General features: G+C 27.6%; 8 protein-coding genes across 8 annotated transcripts; 5 read left to right on the top strand and 3 right to left on the bottom strand.

Annotated features, from left to right (window-relative positions):
• Positions 1-836: 836 nt before the first annotated feature.
• On the bottom strand, positions 837-5,504 carry UFD4 (putative ubiquitin-protein ligase UFD4; the record flags this gene model as incomplete). The annotated part of the gene is made up of 1 exon (XM_011275821.1): positions 837-5,504. The coding sequence occupies one exon, from the start codon at positions 5,502-5,504 to the stop codon at positions 837-839; it is 4,668 nt and encodes a 1,555-aa protein (XP_011274123.1).
• A 645-nt stretch (positions 5,505-6,149) lies between these two features.
• On the top strand, positions 6,150-6,866 carry MRT4 (ribosome assembly factor MRT4; the record flags this gene model as incomplete). The annotated part of the gene is made up of 1 exon (XM_011275820.1): positions 6,150-6,866. The coding sequence occupies one exon, from the start codon at positions 6,150-6,152 to the stop codon at positions 6,864-6,866; it is 717 nt and encodes a 238-aa protein (XP_011274122.1).
• A 738-nt stretch (positions 6,867-7,604) lies between these two features.
• MRP4 (mitochondrial 37S ribosomal protein uS2m) lies at positions 7,605-8,915 on the top strand (the record flags this gene model as incomplete). The annotated part of the gene is made up of 2 exons (XM_011275819.1): positions 7,605-7,627; positions 7,703-8,915. The coding sequence occupies 2 exons, from the start codon at positions 7,605-7,607 to the stop codon at positions 8,913-8,915; spliced, it is 1,236 nt and encodes a 411-aa protein (XP_011274121.1).
• A 294-nt stretch (positions 8,916-9,209) lies between these two features.
• LAC1 (sphingosine N-acyltransferase LAC1) lies at positions 9,210-10,499 on the bottom strand (the record flags this gene model as incomplete). Its single annotated transcript, XM_011275818.1, has 1 exon — positions 9,210-10,499. The coding sequence occupies one exon, from the start codon at positions 10,497-10,499 to the stop codon at positions 9,210-9,212; it is 1,290 nt and encodes a 429-aa protein (XP_011274120.1).
• A 253-nt stretch (positions 10,500-10,752) lies between these two features.
• Positions 10,753-12,324, top strand: HSE1 (ESCRT-0 subunit protein HSE1; the record flags this gene model as incomplete). The annotated part of the gene is made up of 1 exon (XM_011275817.1): positions 10,753-12,324. One exon carries the CDS (start codon positions 10,753-10,755, stop codon positions 12,322-12,324), a length of 1,572 nt encoding a protein of 523 aa, XP_011274119.1.
• Positions 12,325-12,545: 221 nt separating this feature from the next.
• Positions 12,546-13,381, top strand: CAP1 (Cap1p; the record flags this gene model as incomplete). Its single annotated transcript, XM_011275816.1, has 2 exons — positions 12,546-12,602; positions 12,716-13,381. 2 exons carry the CDS (start codon positions 12,546-12,548, stop codon positions 13,379-13,381), a joined length of 723 nt encoding a protein of 240 aa, XP_011274118.1.
• Positions 13,382-14,829: 1,448 nt separating this feature from the next.
• Positions 14,830-15,613, top strand: RPL14A (60S ribosomal protein eL14; the record flags this gene model as incomplete). Its single annotated transcript, XM_011275815.1, has 2 exons — positions 14,830-14,958; positions 15,326-15,613. 2 exons carry the CDS (start codon positions 14,830-14,832, stop codon positions 15,611-15,613), a joined length of 417 nt encoding a protein of 138 aa, XP_011274117.1.
• Positions 15,614-16,201: 588 nt separating this feature from the next.
• On the bottom strand, positions 16,202-18,322 carry BYE1 (Bye1p; the record flags this gene model as incomplete). Its single annotated transcript, XM_011275814.1, has 1 exon — positions 16,202-18,322. The coding sequence occupies one exon, from the start codon at positions 18,320-18,322 to the stop codon at positions 16,202-16,204; it is 2,121 nt and encodes a 706-aa protein (XP_011274116.1).
• Between the last annotated feature and the right edge of the window lie 68 nt (positions 18,323-18,390).

Below are 18,390 nucleotides of genomic sequence, written 5' to 3'. Positions count from 1 at the left end.
GATTGATAAACTCTGGATATGAACAATTTCTCTAACTGGTTTCAGTAATTTAAATTTTTTGAGGTATTAATTGATGTATCTTCAAACAGATTAATAAACTTGAAGATCTAAACTTTGGAACTGTTTCTAAGAACTTGATCAATAAAGTAATACCCTTCTAGAAATGAATGAAAGTGATCCTGAAGAAAAAAGCGCAAAGACTTTCTTTAGCCACGTAAAATATAATTGAACTAATTTAAAATGAATAAAACGGCCACCAAACACGCATAAAACAGTCTCTTTCTCAGCAATGGGAAACAAACAAACAGCAGAAGAAGCAGCGAGCAGCGAGCAACGAGTAATAACAGCCTGTGGAATGTGCAATGAACCTTTGGAATCTCAATTCTCAATTCTAGTTAAACAGCTTAAATTCTCAATTGTTTACCGATTTGTTGTTTATTATTTTAAGCGTCAACAGAGAATGCGAATGAAAATCCATGCGCGAAATTTACCCGGACTGTTTTGAGAATACATACAAAACTACAAAGATTACTATCAAAGAAAATGGATTTGTATGAGTATTTATTTGGAATGGAGTTGGTCATATTGGTAAGATACAATGGCTAGATACTGGTATTATCTTAGTCCGTATCTGACTACTCCTTAATTGTCTCCATGTCTTCAAATTACTAGCTGATCTAAACTCCCAACATTCTCAAGATCTGCTGAAAAACCGTTTTCTTGTACCGGTTGTACCTGCACCAACAAGAAATTTATATCAGATTTACAAAAAATAATTGTTACAAACAATTCATATATAAGCTCAATTTTAGATATATGTACTATACAAATCAAGATCAAGATAATAAGAATGCTCCTCCACCTTCATGAATTGCTTTTAATAATCTTTCTTCTAAAATTCCTTGACTTGAATAATCTGGTAATTTTAAATAATTTGCACATGTCATTACACTTGGTAAGAAATCATCAGATTTTAATCCAGATTCTCCATGTTTTAAAACAACTGTAAATACAGGTCTCATCATCTTAAATCCACCAATTGGTAATCTTGGTGATCCTGTCAAAAATTGTAAAAATAATCTTCTTTCAGTTTTATTTAATCTAGTCATAAATTCAATTAATCTTTGAACTGATGGTGAATCAATTGTATATCCATGATCTGCATGAATCGATCCAATAATTGTTTCATATGACCAATCTTCATTTGCATTACCCATCATTTCAACTAATTCTTTTGATGAAAAAATTGTTAATGATGAATATGGGAAAATTTCAGAAAATCCAATTATAAAACTTTCAATTTGCTTTTTAACATTACCACCTAATGTAAATTCAACAATTTTATCAATATATTTATCAAAATTTGTTTCATCAACATAAATATTTGTCCCATTTGGAATTAATTCAATTTTATTATATCCTGGTAATGTAAAATTAATAGTCAAATTTGATAATTGATGTTTATTCTTCATCATATAATCTAAACTTTTAAACATTTGTGGATCAACAATTTTTAATTTCTTATATAAAATATATTTTGGTATTTCTTGTTTATTTACAATTGAACTTGCAATTTCGAAAAAAACCTTATTGAAATGGAAATCAACAATTCTATTATCAATTAATGCTCTTGAAATAAATTTACCCAAATTTCTAAAATATTTTGAATGATCTTTTATTTTATTAATTGATTTTTCTCTAATTGGAACAGGGAATAATCCATTTGCATTAGAAATATAATCATTATGATCATTTTCATCTCTCCAAAGTCCATATTGTTTTCTTAAAAATTCCTTGGAAACATTTGAATAAAATTCCAATGTTGGACCCAGTCCTGTACCTGCTTCTCCAACAAATTCAATTTCTAATATACTTGGTCTTGAAGCATATTTATCTAAAATTTTCAGTAAACTTTGAAACAGTTGACTTCTATCCACTCTCAGTTTTTGCTTTGATGGTCTCCCCAGCGGAATTTGTCCATTGAAACTTGAATTATCTTCATTTTCTCCATTTCTATCTTGAGTTATTCTTGAGTTCCATAATTGAATTATTCTTGAATATCCAAATGACGTTGATTGAAGGAAAAAAATTCTTGTATCAATTGGGAATAAAAATGGGTATTTTCTTGGTATATTAACTGACCAAGTTGGCATTATACCTCCAACAACAATTAATGCTTCTTCTAATTGTCTATTTAATTTGGCGGTTAACTTAAAATTTAAAAATAAACTTGAATTTGAATCATTAAATTCATTTAGAATTTTCAATAAATTTAATATATTAATTGTAATTGGATGATCAAGTTTATTGGAATCTGATTCACCATCATCAAATTCTGTATATCTATCATCAAATGTCGAATTTTTTGGTGATGGTCCATCAATTTTTTTAAATTCAATTTGATGAGTTTGATTCCAAAATTGATTTGCATCAAAATTTGGATTTTTTTCTAATCCATTTTTAAACAATACACCAAAAATTGTTGATTCATATGGAATTATTTCTCCATCAATTGAAAATTCCAAGTGAAATTCATTTGATAAATTTCTAATATTTCTTTCTTCACTGAACAGTCCTGATCTCAGTAATCTTTTTTGTCTAATACGTTGATAAATAAATTCATTTATAGTTCCAAATGATGAAATTGCATGAATCAAAGCAACAAATGAATTTAGACCACAATTTTGCAATTCTTCATCTAGTTCATTATCAGAATGTAATTTTAATTTCAGTTGTTTACCCAGAGCTTGAACTCTATTTTCATTACTATTCAGTCCACAATGTAAAATTTCAAATGATTCTGATCTTGATAATGCTTCTTGTAATTTAACAATTAATAATTCAAATGATTCATCTTTGAAAATTTTTAAAAATGATTCACGACATATATGATTTTGAAATTCAGATTCAAATTTATTTGGTTGAAATAATTCTGATAAAATTTCAATAATTCCTGATGAAATTAATTCAAAACTTGAAATTGAATTTTTTTCATCACCTAATGCTTTTTGTAAATTTTCCCAAGTTTGAATCCAATCATTAGGTGTGAAGTTTTTAATTTGTAAATCATCTTTTAAAACAGCACTAATTTCATCTAAAAGTCTTAAATGTTCCAATTTAGAATTTCCAGATGCCTTTTTAGATAAATATGATTGTTCAATATCAGATGCATATTTAATTAAATGTTTTAAAAGTTGTGGGATTGTTAAACTTTTGAAAATTGCTTGATCTGAAACATTGTATAAGAATGATCTTTCTTGTTCATTATCATATTCTTCATCATAATCATCTTCAACATCATCTTCATCAATTTCAGATCTTCCTTCACTTCCATCTTGTTCATTATCATTATCCTCATCATCATCGTCATCATCATCATCATTATCATCACCAAATGGGTCATTATCATTATCATTATCATTGTCATTATTATCGTCATTTTTATTATTTTCATCACTCTTATTCTCAGTTGTATTAGTTGTTGCTCTTTCATCAGATCTTAAAATTTCTAATAATGATGAAGTATCAGCAATAAGACCTTCACGTTCAAATTCCTTTATAAATCTATTATGATCTTTTTCAGTTAATGAATAAGTCAAGATTAATGAAGTTAATAATGCCATATAAGGTTTTGAATCTTTTTTATTTTGACGAATAATACTTTTATTTTGAATAACAATTGAAGCTAATAAATTAATAACTTGTGAAGGATTTTTCAGAATATTAATATCATTTAATGATGAAACAATTCTAATAAGTGAAATCATACAACGATGACGAATTTCATAAACAACAGTTGATGAATAAATATTAATTAATAATGGATAAATTGAATTAATAAATTCATTATAAGATTTGTTAATTGATGAATAATCTTTTTTAGTGAATTCAAAAGTTAAAATTGAATTTGATTCAGATGGTAATAAATTAATAATAAAATCTAAAATTGACAAAATTAATTCTTTTGGTGCAGCCATTAATGCTTCAATTGAAACAGTTGAATTACTTGCATTTGATTGATCATTTAATTTTTTATATTTTGATAATGAACCAATAATACATTCACCAACTTTATCACTTTGTAAAATTTTAATTGATAATTCATCATTTCTTGCACAACTTGATAAAGTTTTAATTAATCTTAAATTTGTTGCTAACTTTGTATCAGGATTTGAAATAACAGTAACCATTTGATTTAATAATTCACTACTAACTAATTTTGTTAATGATTTTGAAGATCTAAATGCTTTAATAATTCTTGAAATTGCTAACCAACAATCATCTAATTCTTGAGGATCTTGAAATTCAATAACAATCCTTTGTAAAATTGGGAAAATATCTTCAACTAATTCAAATTCATATTCTCTTATATATTTAACAGAATTTGCAGTTATAGTGATTGCTTTCCTTTGAGCATGAATTGTGAAGAAATCTAAATATTGTAAACATGACATTAAACAATTTTTTCTAAGAATTTGTGAACCTGCAAATCTTGAAATAAATTCTAAAGCTTGTAAAGCTTGTTCAGCTAAATCAATATAACTAATTTCTAATAATTTTGATTGTAAAGCTTCAATAGCACCATTTGAAACAGCTGCATGAATATAATCAGGATTAACTTCCAAAAAGTTATATAAACATCTACAAGCAACCAATTGTAATTCTAATTCTTCCATGAAACTTGGTTCATTTAAAACATCAACAATTGCTTCAGCTAATTGAAAAGATGGAATTTCACGTTCAGCCATTGGTGCATTCATCATCAGTAAACGTTCACTTAATTCACTTAAAGTTTCCAAGACTAAAAATGAATCATCACGATTTTTCAAACCTTCAATTAAACCTCTAATTTGACTTGCTTGACTTTGTCCACCTAATCCACCAAACAGACCCATAGCATCAGGGAACAGACGAGCCATATTTTCAGCCAGAGCATTTCTAACTTGATCAGGATTTTGATTTGCTGAACCAGGAGTATTACGACCAGATCTATCTTCATCATGGTCATCATTTCTTGAAGATGAAGAACCAGGTTGTTGAGCTTGACTTAATCTATTTGCCAGAGAACGGAAAGCATTTATAGCATCATCATCAGCAAGGTCTAAATCTTCATCATCATCTTCTTCACTCTCTTGATTTGTTGATTGATGTCTATGAATTGATCTCATAAGATCTTCATCTTCATATTCATCTTGATGATGCTCATTTATTTCATCATCATTATGACTTAATTCTCTTTGTGATTCAGAAAATCTTCTAAAATTTTCAGATAATCTTAACAGACTTGAATGTTCTTCATCTTCATCATGGTTATCATTATTCTCATGATCATCATCTTCAATACTTTTATCTTTATGTTTTGTATCAATTGATTGATTATTTTGTACTTCTTTATTTTCTGTACCTTTCATAATAACATCATCATCACCATCATGATTGATTGATTTGGCCTTTTTTTTGGAAGATGCACCCAAGGCATCTTTACTAGACGATGGTTTCCCCATGACCTTTTAATAGAAACACAATTGTAATATCACCAATCAATCAATGATAAATGTCAAATATGATAACTTCTCAATACCAAAAATACACCAACGAGAAACCAAAAAACTCCCAGGAAAAAACACACAAGCAAAACAAATGCTCTTAAAACACCAAGTATGATATCAACAACTTTTATTTCCCAGCAGCAATTAAAGCACAATACAAATCAAGTCTCAATTCAATTTCTCAACTTGTTTTGGTTTTCCAAGGTGGCGTCCATGGTGAATTTATTTGAAAGCGCTTAACAAAATACTTTTTTTTGTGATCTTTTAATTTGCAAGGCCAGAAAATGAAATAAATTTGTATGGGAAATATGAGAAATTGGTGGGAAATAGTGGTAAAAGGGTGGGAAATACTACTGAAAACTTACAAATATGGTAATTAAACACTGATAATTATCATTATAATGTTCATTTCATGAATTTTCGATAAATTCCTATTAAAATCATGAATTTCCATCATTTACCCATATAATACCCATTCCGAATCAGGAAATGGTTAGCATGCCCTTGCCGATGAGATAGTAAAAAAAACTTTTATACTCATATTTTAAAATTTTATATACAAACTATTAATTATACCAAATATAAGTAAATCATACCAATATGCCTAGATCAAAACGTTCCAAACTTGTGACATTAGCTCAAACCGATAAAAAAGGTAGAGAAAATAAAAATAGAATCTTTGATGAAGTTAGAGAAGCTTTAGATACATATAGATTTGTTTGGTTATTTTATCTTGATGATGTTAGAACTCCAGTTTTACAAGATATTAGATCTGATTGGGTTGGATCAAAATTAATCTTAGGTAAACGTCGTGTTTTGGAAAAAGCACTTGGTGATAAAATTGAAGATGAATATAAAGAAAATTTATCAAAATTTTCTAAATTAGCTGATGGTGTTACAGGTTTATTATTTACAAATGAAGATGTTGAAACAACAAGTTCATATTTTGCTGCATATACTAAACAAGATTATTCTCGTGCTAAATCTAAATCACCAATAGATTTCACTATACCTGAAGGTATTATTTATTCAAGAGGTGGTCAAATATCAATTGAAGATGATGTTCCAATGTCACATTCATTAGAAGAAACAATGAGAAATAAATTTAAAATCCCAACAAAGATTAAAGCTGGTAAAATCACAATTAATGAACCTTATCATGTTGTTAATAAAGGTGATGTTTTAGATGTTCGTCAAGCTTTAATTTTAAAACAATTTGGTATTGCTGCATCTGAATTTAAAGTTAAAGTTAAAGCTTATTATGATAATGAAACATCTGAAATTAAAATTGTTGATCTTAATATGGAAGAAAAATAAATTCACTTGAGTATAGATCATATTTGTATAATAGCATTTTAAAATAAAAATAAATTCTTTTTCTGGGGGTTCAAAAATTGATTTTCAATTCATCGTATCCATTTTTCAATCATTGATAAGAATTCAGGATTATTACCTGATGAACCAATTAAACAAATATTATTCAATTTACATAATTTTGAACAAATTAAATCAAGACATGGTAAATCCCAAATAAATAAATTACCATTAATTTCACCATTCAATTGTTCTAATTCTTGATTAGCCAAATAAACTAATAATTTCTGACTAGTATCAATATAAATAACTTCAACAAATTTCGAATTATAAAGATATTCAATACTTGATCTATGAAAATTTGGAAGTATTGATAAATCTTGATCAATATTACATATAATTAATGTTGCAGATTCTCGTAATCCAACTATTTTGTCCACAAATTGGTCAAAAGAACCAGTAAACAACTGCATAACCAACCACTAAGACCACTTAGATCACTCAGAGACCACTCAGAATAACCACTTTTTCAAGTGATGTTTCAATTCTTTTATAGTAGTTAATTATTTGAAAAGTTCAACACCGGGTAAAAAAAATCAAAATCATCGAAATTCGCGAAAATTAATACCCATTGAAAAAATTGGAAAATTATTGAAATAAACAAAATGAAATATTGAAGAAGTTTCAAATAGAAAAAGGAAGACTTGTGAAGAACTAATAGATTATTTTTACAAGATGAGCATGTTCAGTCGAAGACTAAGTGAGTATATTCTTATTTCCACTCTTTATTGATTTAATTCTAACAAATTCCCAGCGCCCATTCGTCATTTATCAACTAGTATAAAAAGATTAAATACTATAACAAAAGATCAAACAATAAATCCACAACTTGTTCAAGATTCACCAGTTAATGAACAAACTTTAGCCGCAGGCACCCCAAATCAAGAAATTGTTGAAGATTCAAGTTTTGTTAAAGTTCCAAAAGAAGAAGCTGAAAAAATTGATCAACAAATTATTGATATTTTATTTAATAATGGATCATCAAATGAATTAAATTCTAAATTAGCACAAAATAAAAAATTAAAAAATGAATTACAAAAATTATTTGATGATTTAGTTAATGATAAATTTTTACCAGAAAAATCTGTTCAAGTTCAAAAAGGTCCAAATAAAGATTTCCCATATTTAATACCTTCCACCAAGGAAGAATCTTATACAAATCAAGAATTATATTTACGTCGTCAACATTCTAAATCAAATGTTGATCAATTAGGTTCTAATTTAAAAAATGTTTATTTACCACATCATGATGTTTTTTATCCGGCAACTATTAAAGATGTTTCAATTTCAAAATTATTAGCTGCAGGTGTTCATTTAGGTCAATCAACTTCATTATATAGATCATCAAATCAACCATTTATCCTTGGTTCATATAAAGGAATCCATATTATTGATTTAGAACAAACTTTAACATATTTACGTCGTGCTTCCAAGATTATTGAAGGAGTTTCAGAACGTGGTGGTATTATCTTGTATGTTGGTACAAGAGAAAATTTAAGAAGACCTTTAGAATTAGCTGCAAAAAGATCAAATGGTTATTACGTGGCAACAAGATGGGTTCCTGGTACTATAACAAATTGTACAGAAATTTCAACTTGGTCACGTCATGAAGTTGATTTATTAAATTCTCCAACAAATCGTTCATTAAATGCAGATGAAGAAAAAGCCATTGTTAAACCTGATTTAGTTGTTATTTTAAATCCAACTGAAAATAGAGTCTTGGTTAATGAATGTATACAATCAAGAATTCCAACAATTGGATTAATTGATACTGATTCAGAGGCAAGTCTTGTTACTTATCCAATTCCAGGTAATGATGATTCAGTTCGTTCAATAAGTTTAATTGTTGGTATTTTATCAAAAGCTGCAGAAATGGGTGCAAAGAAACGTATTAATAAGATTGAAAATTATAAAAAAAATCAACAAGATTTTGAAAAAAGATTAAAAGATAAACAAAAGGGTAAATCACCAAAAGAAATTGAATCAAATTAGATATCTTTATACATTCATATAAGTTTTGTAAATAGAAAAATAAATGGTACATACGATATAATCCATGTAGAAGAACTACAACGACAATTATATTATAAATTATTATTAAGATTAAGTTTGAATTAGATATATACTTCTATAAGACAAGTTGAACAAAAAAATGGGTAAAAATTAGCTGATATATATATGTTTTTATGTGTGTTTATGTGATTTATGTTTGTTTTTTTTTATATGTGGGATATATGATTATGAGAATATGTTGTATGCAATAAATTGATTTTATGAGTTGATGACTTATTCACTCTTTTTTTCTTGATCAGATTTAAATTCAATTGTAATTTCTGGTGGTGATTGAATTGATTGATTTTTAGATAATTCTTCACCATCATTTTCTAATTGAACATCTTCACTATCTTCACTTTCATCATCACTACGATCATCTTCCACAACACCAGTACCAAAGATAAATCTATAAAGAATTCTTAAAATTAAGAATAACCAATACATATTTAATAATTGTAAAGCACCAATTAATACAAATACAATTGGTAATGAAATCCAACATTTATATTGTTGAGTTGCAAAATTTAATTTAAAATCTCCCACTGTTCTAAATTCTGTTAAAACTGACCATAAAATTTTTAAATTAATATAATGACGTAAATAAATCCATGATATAACAAAAAGGATAAACCAAGGCATTGTTAACGGAGAATCTAAATAATTTAAATTCTTGGAAACTGCAAGGAAAAAATCTGAAACATCCATTGTAATATAAATTGCTAATCCCATTTTGGTGAAATGGAAAACATATGATAACCAAATCATTAAAATTGTAACAATATGATGCAAGACTAATTCTTTGAAATCTTTTCTTGGTTTTTCAACTTGTAATATCAAGATAACAGATTGTTGACACCAAAATGCAGCTTGACCTAAATAAAATAATTTGTACAAGTAATCATTTGTTAAATCTGGATATGTTGCATACATAGTATCAGTTCTAAATAACCATAAATCAGTTCCATACATAACATAAAGACCAAAAGGACCTGATAAACCAGAATAAATAACAGAATAAGATTGTTCCATAAATCTCTTGATTTTAGAAGGTTTTTTAACACCAACAATTGGTGCAAGGGGACGTAATATAACTTCCATACAAAATTCTCTGAAAAATGTGAAAAAAATCATATAAAATAGCACAAATGCTAAATCTTTAATACCTTTATCATATTGATTTGTACCAGGGATTTGATATGATATTGATACAAACATGTGTAAAAAATTTGATTCTGTATAATTACCTGAAGTGAAATAAGCAGTATAAACAATTAACAAGATCAAAGCAGGTAAAGCCCATGTGTGACGATAACTTAATTCAACTAGACCAGTTTTAATTTTTGTTATAATTTCTAAATCAGTCTTGGAATAATTTGATAATTCATTAACTCTTGAATCTGAAGCATTTCTTTGATGTGAAGTACGTGAAGTTGAGAATGAACGTACTCTTGTATCACCCAAGTCGATTTTGCCGACAGAAGAAGTTCTGCGACGGTTGAACTGTGGTCTGGAAGTGGACATTGAGACAAATAACCAGCTGAACAATCAATTAAAACCAATGAATAGTCAAAGTACTTAAAATCATTTTGTTGATGTTTTCATTTAAATTTTAAATTTCCCCTATTTGAAAAAAAACCGAAACCGTTAAAATTCGCGAATTCTTTTACGTGTTTTAAAAAGAGGCGTTGATTTAAATTTAAAGGGAGTTGAAGGGAGCCAAAGGGAAGCCAAAGGGAAGCTAGACAGAGATTAGACAGAAGCTCAACAGGATATCATGGTCAGAGATTATAGTGAACAGTTGAAGAACGCAGTGGAGAAGGCAACGGATGCGACGTTGTTGGCGGACAATTGGCAGTTTATTCTTGATGTTTGTGACTTGGTTGGTGAAGAACCGGAAGAAGGTTCAAAACAAGTTATTCAATTGGTTTCCACAAGGTTGGGTCAAAGAGATGCTAATGTTCAATTGAGATCACTAAGTTTACTCACTTCGATTGCTGAGAATTGTGGTTCAAGAGTTAAACAGGAAATTGCCACTAGAGGATTCACTTCAATATTGTTGAATAAGTTAAGAGAACCCACAGTACATAAGGAAATTAAAATCAAGATTGTCCAAGTTATCAAACAATTATCTGATTCATTTGCAAATGATCCTTCACTGAGACCTATCCAAGATGCTAATAACGAGGTGGAAAAGTTTTATTCACAATATTTCCCTCCTGATAAACCTCAAAAGAGAAATTTAGATAATGATCGTATTAAAGAAGAAGAAGATTTGAAAGCTGCTATTGCATTATCCCTAAGTGAAAATAATCAAGCTTCAATTCCAACTCAACAAGATATTCAACAACAACAACAGCAACAACAGCAACAACAACAACAAGCTCCAGTTCAACAACCTCCACCAATCTCAAAAGCACAACCTTCATTCTCTAGGGTCCGTGCTCTATATGATTCATTTAGTCAAGATCCTGCAGATTTACATTTCCGTAAAGGTGATATAATTACAGTATTAGATCGTGTTTATAAAGATTGGGGGAAAGGTTCATTACGTGGAGAAATTGGTTTATTTCCTTTTAATTATGTAACTCCATTATATGATCCAACTCCTGAAGAATTAAAATTAGAAGTTGAAAAAGAAACTTTAATATTAAATCAATCAAGAAAGGTTGAAAAATTATTAACTTTATTAACCCAGAATCAAGGTCAAGATGACTTGTTATCATCAAATGAATTTCAAAAATTATATCAAGAAACTATTATAATTAAACCTGAATTAGGTGGATTAATTGAAAAATATAGAATTAGAAGAGATGAATTATTAGATTTACATGGGAAATTAAAAGATGCATCAATTAAATATGAAAATTTAACTGATCCATTAAAAAGACAATATTCTCAACCTCCTCCAACAAGTTTTAATCAATATTCACAAGTTCCATTACCTCAATCACCACAAGTTCAACAAGTTCCACAATCTAATTCATCAAATTCCATTCCACAAGTAACACAATCACCACAAATTCCACAATCAACAGGTCAACCTTCATATCAATCAGGAAATCCATTCCCACAATATCAAAATCCTCAAACAACAGGATATCAATCACAACAAAAACCACAAACAACAGGGTATCAACAACAACAATCACAACAACAACAACCACCACAAGTACCACTATCAGCGCAACAATCAGGATATCAATCACAAGTACCACCACCACAACAACCACCACAAGGATTAAATTCTAATGGAATTCCACCAATACCTCAATCAAGTTCATTAGCTCAAAGTTTACAACAACAATCTCAACCATACAATTCAAGACCTCCATATCCTCAATATTGATTATACAATCAATATAGTTTATTATATTAATTTAACGATTTCATTCATTTATTTAAAATTATTTAAATTTGTAGTTTATACCAATAGTCGGAATTTTGATCCCAAAAAGTCGGAATTTGGTTGGATCATATCCATATGATATCGAATTCATATACGTAAATACAACCCCCCTTTTAAATGAAATATCAATTGATACCAACCAAGAATACTACAAGTATATTATGTCATCATTAGAACAAATCATTAAAGATATTTTAAAAGATACTCCTGTAGGAGAGGTATGTTTGACCCTTTTGTTATTTTGAGATTTGTATATTAACTGTTGTATAGTTATCAAAAGTTATTGAAGGTATGTTGAACATAGATGATATATTGAAGATTAACTAACAAGGGAATAGATCTTAGATTAATTGTTGATAAAAACATTGATGTTGAATTAACTAAAGGATTGGAATTGTATAATTTAGAAAAGGGAATTAGTATAAATGTTGATGGACAAAATTCAATCATATCCAAGATTAATCAAATAAATGATAGTTTTATTAATGAACAAATTGGTTTAAAATTTAAAGTTGATCATTTAAATTCCAAAGCATATGATATTGAAACAATTGATAAAACCCCAAATAAATGGGATAAGGAATTAATTGATTATTTAAATGAACAATATGAAAATGGTGAATATTTAATATATAATGATAAATTAATTCTTAAGGGGGATAAATCAAGTCCTGGAAATTATTGGACAGGATCGTGGAGATCTGAATATGATTTATCCAATGGTAAAGGTGAGATTAATATTGATGTTCATTATTATGAAGATGGGAATGTTAGATTACAATCAAAGAAGACTAGTATTGAAATTGATCCAAAGAATTTAGTCAAATCAATTAAAAAAATTGAAGATGATTTACAAATTTCTTTAAATAAAGAATTTTTAAAATTAAATGAATTAATTTTTAAACAATTAAGAAGACAATTACCAATAACAAGATCAAAAATGAATTGGGGTAAAGCAATTGGTAATTATAAATTAGGTAAAAATATAAATCAATAAAACTCCATATGAACACCAATAAACCCTAATATATTATTTTATAAATTGTATATAATATAAAAAATCCTAATAAAGTTAAACCAACAAATTTCCAAATTGAATTACCACTTTGTAATGATCTTGTTAAATTACCAGAAGTTTTCTTGATATTTGATGATAGTGCTGAAAATTGTGATTCTAAAGTATCTATTATTGATGTATTTTCTGCAGATGAAAGTATATCATTATTTATACCACGAAATATTGATAATTTATTTGCTAATTCATCAAATCTTGCATTGTTCTGTATGTGTGTTAATATAGGGGCGAGATCAGTAATATATAGACAATAATACATACATCTTGTTCCACTTGAGCATAACGAGACATTGTGGTGGTATTAAAGTATTATTTAAATGAGTATAGCTTGATAATGGTACTTGTTGACAGTCGTTTGTTGTTGATCTAGTTCACTTGCTTTGTTGATGTTTTGGTTTTGAGGATATCATTTTTATCAACAATCGCGATGGCCAGCACTAGAAAGTGAGAATAATATACAAGAGAAAAGATACAATATAATATAAGAACTAGTACAAAAAGTCCATTATCGTTGTTACAACCAAGTTCATGTTAATCTACGGTTCAATATTACTTATATATCCATTCTATTACTGGTTAGTATATACAATCAATCAATTACAATGTACTTCTATATCAATTTAATGCTCAGAGTAGATCTTGGTGTAAAGTTATTTAATCTTCATGGAAATCAAGATTAGGCGAACTGTTTTCATCCCGATAAACTGATATAGACAACTATTTTGTTGTTATCATCACTCACTGGTTATTTGTTAGTTATATACTCTTAAATCAAATAATTTATCATTTCAATCAGACTAAATAATTGGTTGCATTGAAACTAATAACCCATAAATGAAACTAGGCGTGTTTCGAGTTTATTAGAACTAAATCGCAAATTATATCATCATATTGAGATATTGTTGCTGGTTGACATACCTTTTAATGGATCATTGTATCATTGTTCTAGTTTGTTAATTCTGTACTTCAATAAAACAATTCTTCATAGTAAAAGTTTTCATTTGTTTAATTTATAGTGAGAATGAAAAAAGATTGTATAAAATTAGGGCATTGGAAATATTATTTTAGTCATGTGATGTATACATAGGGCTTTCCCCACCCACACACCACTATTATCCACAGTCACAGTTTTCCACAACCCACGCAAAATTTCCCAGTTTTTCTTCCGCCACTCAAAGTTTTATTGTGACACTCCTCAAATTGACAGACAAATTCTTCGCACAATCACAAAGTTCAAACTCGTTTCGCGCAGCACATCCATACACTCTCGATTGGGTTTTTCATCAAATTCTCAAAAGTATATTCAAAATTACTATAGCTTATACGTTTTTCTAATATATTAGCATTACAAGCATAGAAGCATCAACACAATGTCTACTGAAACATCTGTCAAAGCTAGTAACTGGAGATTGGTCGAAGTCGGTCGTGTCGTCCTTGTTAACAAAGGTCAATACGCTGGTAAATTAGCCACTATTGTTGAAATTATTGATCACAAAAGAGTATGTTTGAATAGATGAAGAAATAAAGATGGATATGGGAATATGATAATGAATGAAAGAAATGAGATAGAAGAATATGAAGGAATACAGGACAAGATATCACAATAATGAGTACAAAGATTATACAATGACTATTGAATTAGGGGATTATATGGAAAAATTTATTGGGAACTATTGAAAAATTATTGAAAAGGCATACACGTAGTACAACAAAAGTTAATGTCAAAGTGATGGATCTTTATATATCATTACAAGTACAATAATAGAACTCCCACGTTACAAAGATTAAAATACACCCCCATTCATATCATATCCATATCCATATAACATAATTATATTGAATAAATTACTAACAATTATTTTACAGGCTTTAATTGATGGTCCAACCACCGGTGTTGCTAGACAAGCTATCTCATTAGCTCACGTTGTCTTGACCCCATTATCATTTGCTTTACCAAGAGGTGCTAGATCTCCAATTGTTTCTAAAAAATTCCAAGCTGCTGATATTGCAAACAAATGGTCATCATCATCATGGGCTAAAAAAATTGCTCAAAGAGAAAAACGTAGAGCTTTAACTGATTTTGAAAGATTTCAAGTTTTAGTTTTAAAAAAACAAAAAAGATTTGCTGTTAAAAAAGCTATTGCTAAAGCTTAAATTTAATTAAATTTAAAATAATATAAATTTTAGTTTTTTGTTATATATTAGGGTTAAACGTTTAATAAAGTCTTTTATGAGGAAATTTTATTGTAGTAGAAACAACTGAAACTACTTCAACTTTAGTTGAAGTTGTTGAAGTTGTATTATGGTATTGTACTTTTATTGTTAATAGTGTAGACTAATAGCATTTCATGTGAATATAGAAGATTAAATATTATGTTGTGAATATATGGATTAATTTGATGGGGCATATATAATGGATGACAAATTAACATGACACCTTTTGATATCAAAAATAACGAACATATATTCAATGTATAGACCTGATTTAAAAACGTCTTTTACTCTACAATATATATCTGTTTAACATTTGATTGTCATTAATATCTAATATACAATGTGAATAGCTATGAATGATATTATGGTACTTAATGATCATATAGACCATCACTGATCTCGATTCACTTTAAAAGATCTTCTTCAATACATTAATATACATATCATTATCCATTTCATTAATTCATGCAAACGTTTTGTAACATAGCTATATAATATATAATACATGACCTTGTAAGGTCTATTTTTTTAAATATTTTCACCATTTGAAATTTTGGATTTTAAATAATTTATTAATAAATTTGAATCAACTCTTGTTTCTGGTTTTTCATCAAATATTTTATTAACTAATTCTAATACATTTGATGGTAATCTTGATAAAAATTCATTTGATGGAACATTTGGTTGAGGGATTGTAGGAGGTAAAGGTTGAATTTCTAATTGTGATGAATTAATTGGTTTAAAATCTTTAATTAATTCTTGTTTTATAATAAACACAATAAATAATTTTGGTTTATCTTCATCATCAATTATAATTTCTTGATTAAATTCTTTAAAAAATCTTGGTTGATCTCTTGAAGTTTTACATGGAATTAAATAACCATCTTTTATAAATGATTCTTTATTTTTAATAACTCCACATTTTGATCTTGAATGGAAATAGTCAAATAATTTATAAAAATTTTTATCATTTAATTCTCCATCTGTATTAAATAATTGTAATAAAATTAATTTTCTTGATTTAGAAACTTTTTTAATATAATCATCAGCTTTTTTCAAATCTAATCTACCTTCAATTTCTAATGGTAAATTATTATCTAATAAATCTTGAGAAATTTTATTAAAATCTTCATCATCAAGACTTGTTGATTTGAATTTTAATTCACTTGCAAAATTTGTCATACCAACAAATATAGTTTGTCCTGACCATTTAAAATTAAGATTTTGTGAAATCGGTGAATATTCATCATTTAATTTATTTCTTTTTTCTTGTTGTTTTTGAACATCTTTTTCAGTTTCTCCTAAAATTTGTAATAATGCTTCATCTTCATGAATTGAATTTGATCTTGATCTTTCTTGTCTTTCATTATGATCTTCATCATCAACATGGACATCATCATCTTCTTCATCATCATATTGTCTTTCATTATTGAAAATATTTGAATTTTTACGATCATTCAAGACAGAAGTTTCAGATTTTATAAATTTTTTATCATCATTATCCATTTTTAAACCAACATTAAAATCATATTGTTGATTTGAATTATCAAATTCTTTTTCAATTAATACATCACCTTTATGAGTTCTTCTTATATTTGACATTTGTGGAGCTTCTAAAGTTGCTTGAGTCATTGATTCTTTTATAGCTTCTTCTTTTTCTCTTTGTAAATCAGGATTTAATAATTCACTAACTGGCATTTTAACTAAATTTTTAAATAAAATTTGTTTATTTATAATTGAATTTCTTAATTTTAAATTTTTTTCATCTTTAACATTAACAAAAATTCTTGTACTAACTTCTTTATATAATGGAGTTAATTTACCATTTTCTAAATTATGATAAACATTAAATAATTCATCTTCTAATTTTTTGGCCCATTTATGTGATAATTCATCTAATGAATCAGTTTCATTAGGTATTTTTGTTCCTGGTGTTAATAATTTATTGAACATTGTTTCAAATCTTTTCTTAACTGCATCTCTTGCTTTTAATTCAATTTCATTTTCATTTATAGTTATTGATGAAGATTGTCTTGATCTTTGTGTTGGTCTTTTTTTAGTTTCAGATTTAATTGAATCATCAGATCTTGATCTTTTCCTAGAACTTGAAGGTCTATTGGTTTTAACTTTATATTCATCATCTGATAAATTTTCTTCTTGAATATTATCATTATCACTTATATTATTATCTTGATCTTCATCTTGATCTTTATCATTATCATTAGATTTATAATCATCACCAATTTGTTTCTTCTTATTACTATTCGATTTAGATTTTCTTTTCTTTAACATTATAGTTTCAGGATCTAATTCAAATTTAAGTTTTGCAAATATAATATTATTAGGATCACAAATATTACACTTATAAAGATTTGGTACTTTTTTCTTACCAAATATACACACTGTATGTTGCCATGATAAACATTCTTCACATTGAATCATATCACGATCGTCTTCCTCAGCATCATAGTTATCATCAGTAGTACCACAAACAGTACAAAGAACTTCACCTTCTTCTTCTTCATCATCATCATTAGCATTACCTTCTTGTTCTTTTCTCTTTGAAATTAATTCTTCATATTTAATTTGTTCTTCTAATCTTGAATTTTTGCCCTTATTGGACCTTGAAGAACGACGAATATCACTCATTATAGCAGCAGCAATAGGATTATAGTATCCATACAATTGACCTTTTGAATTGAGGAATTTGTAATTCC

The sequence above is a fragment of the Wickerhamomyces ciferrii genome, contig 00101, assembly GCF_000313485.1.
Source record: "Wickerhamomyces ciferrii WGS project CAIF00000000 data, strain NRRL Y-1031 F-60-10, contig 00101, whole genome shotgun sequence".
NCBI classification, from domain to species: Eukaryota; Fungi; Ascomycota; class Saccharomycetes; order Phaffomycetales; family Wickerhamomycetaceae; genus Hansenula; species Hansenula ciferrii.
Note: the sequence above shows the minus strand (reverse complement) of the source record. Positions and strands in the feature narration are given on the sequence as shown.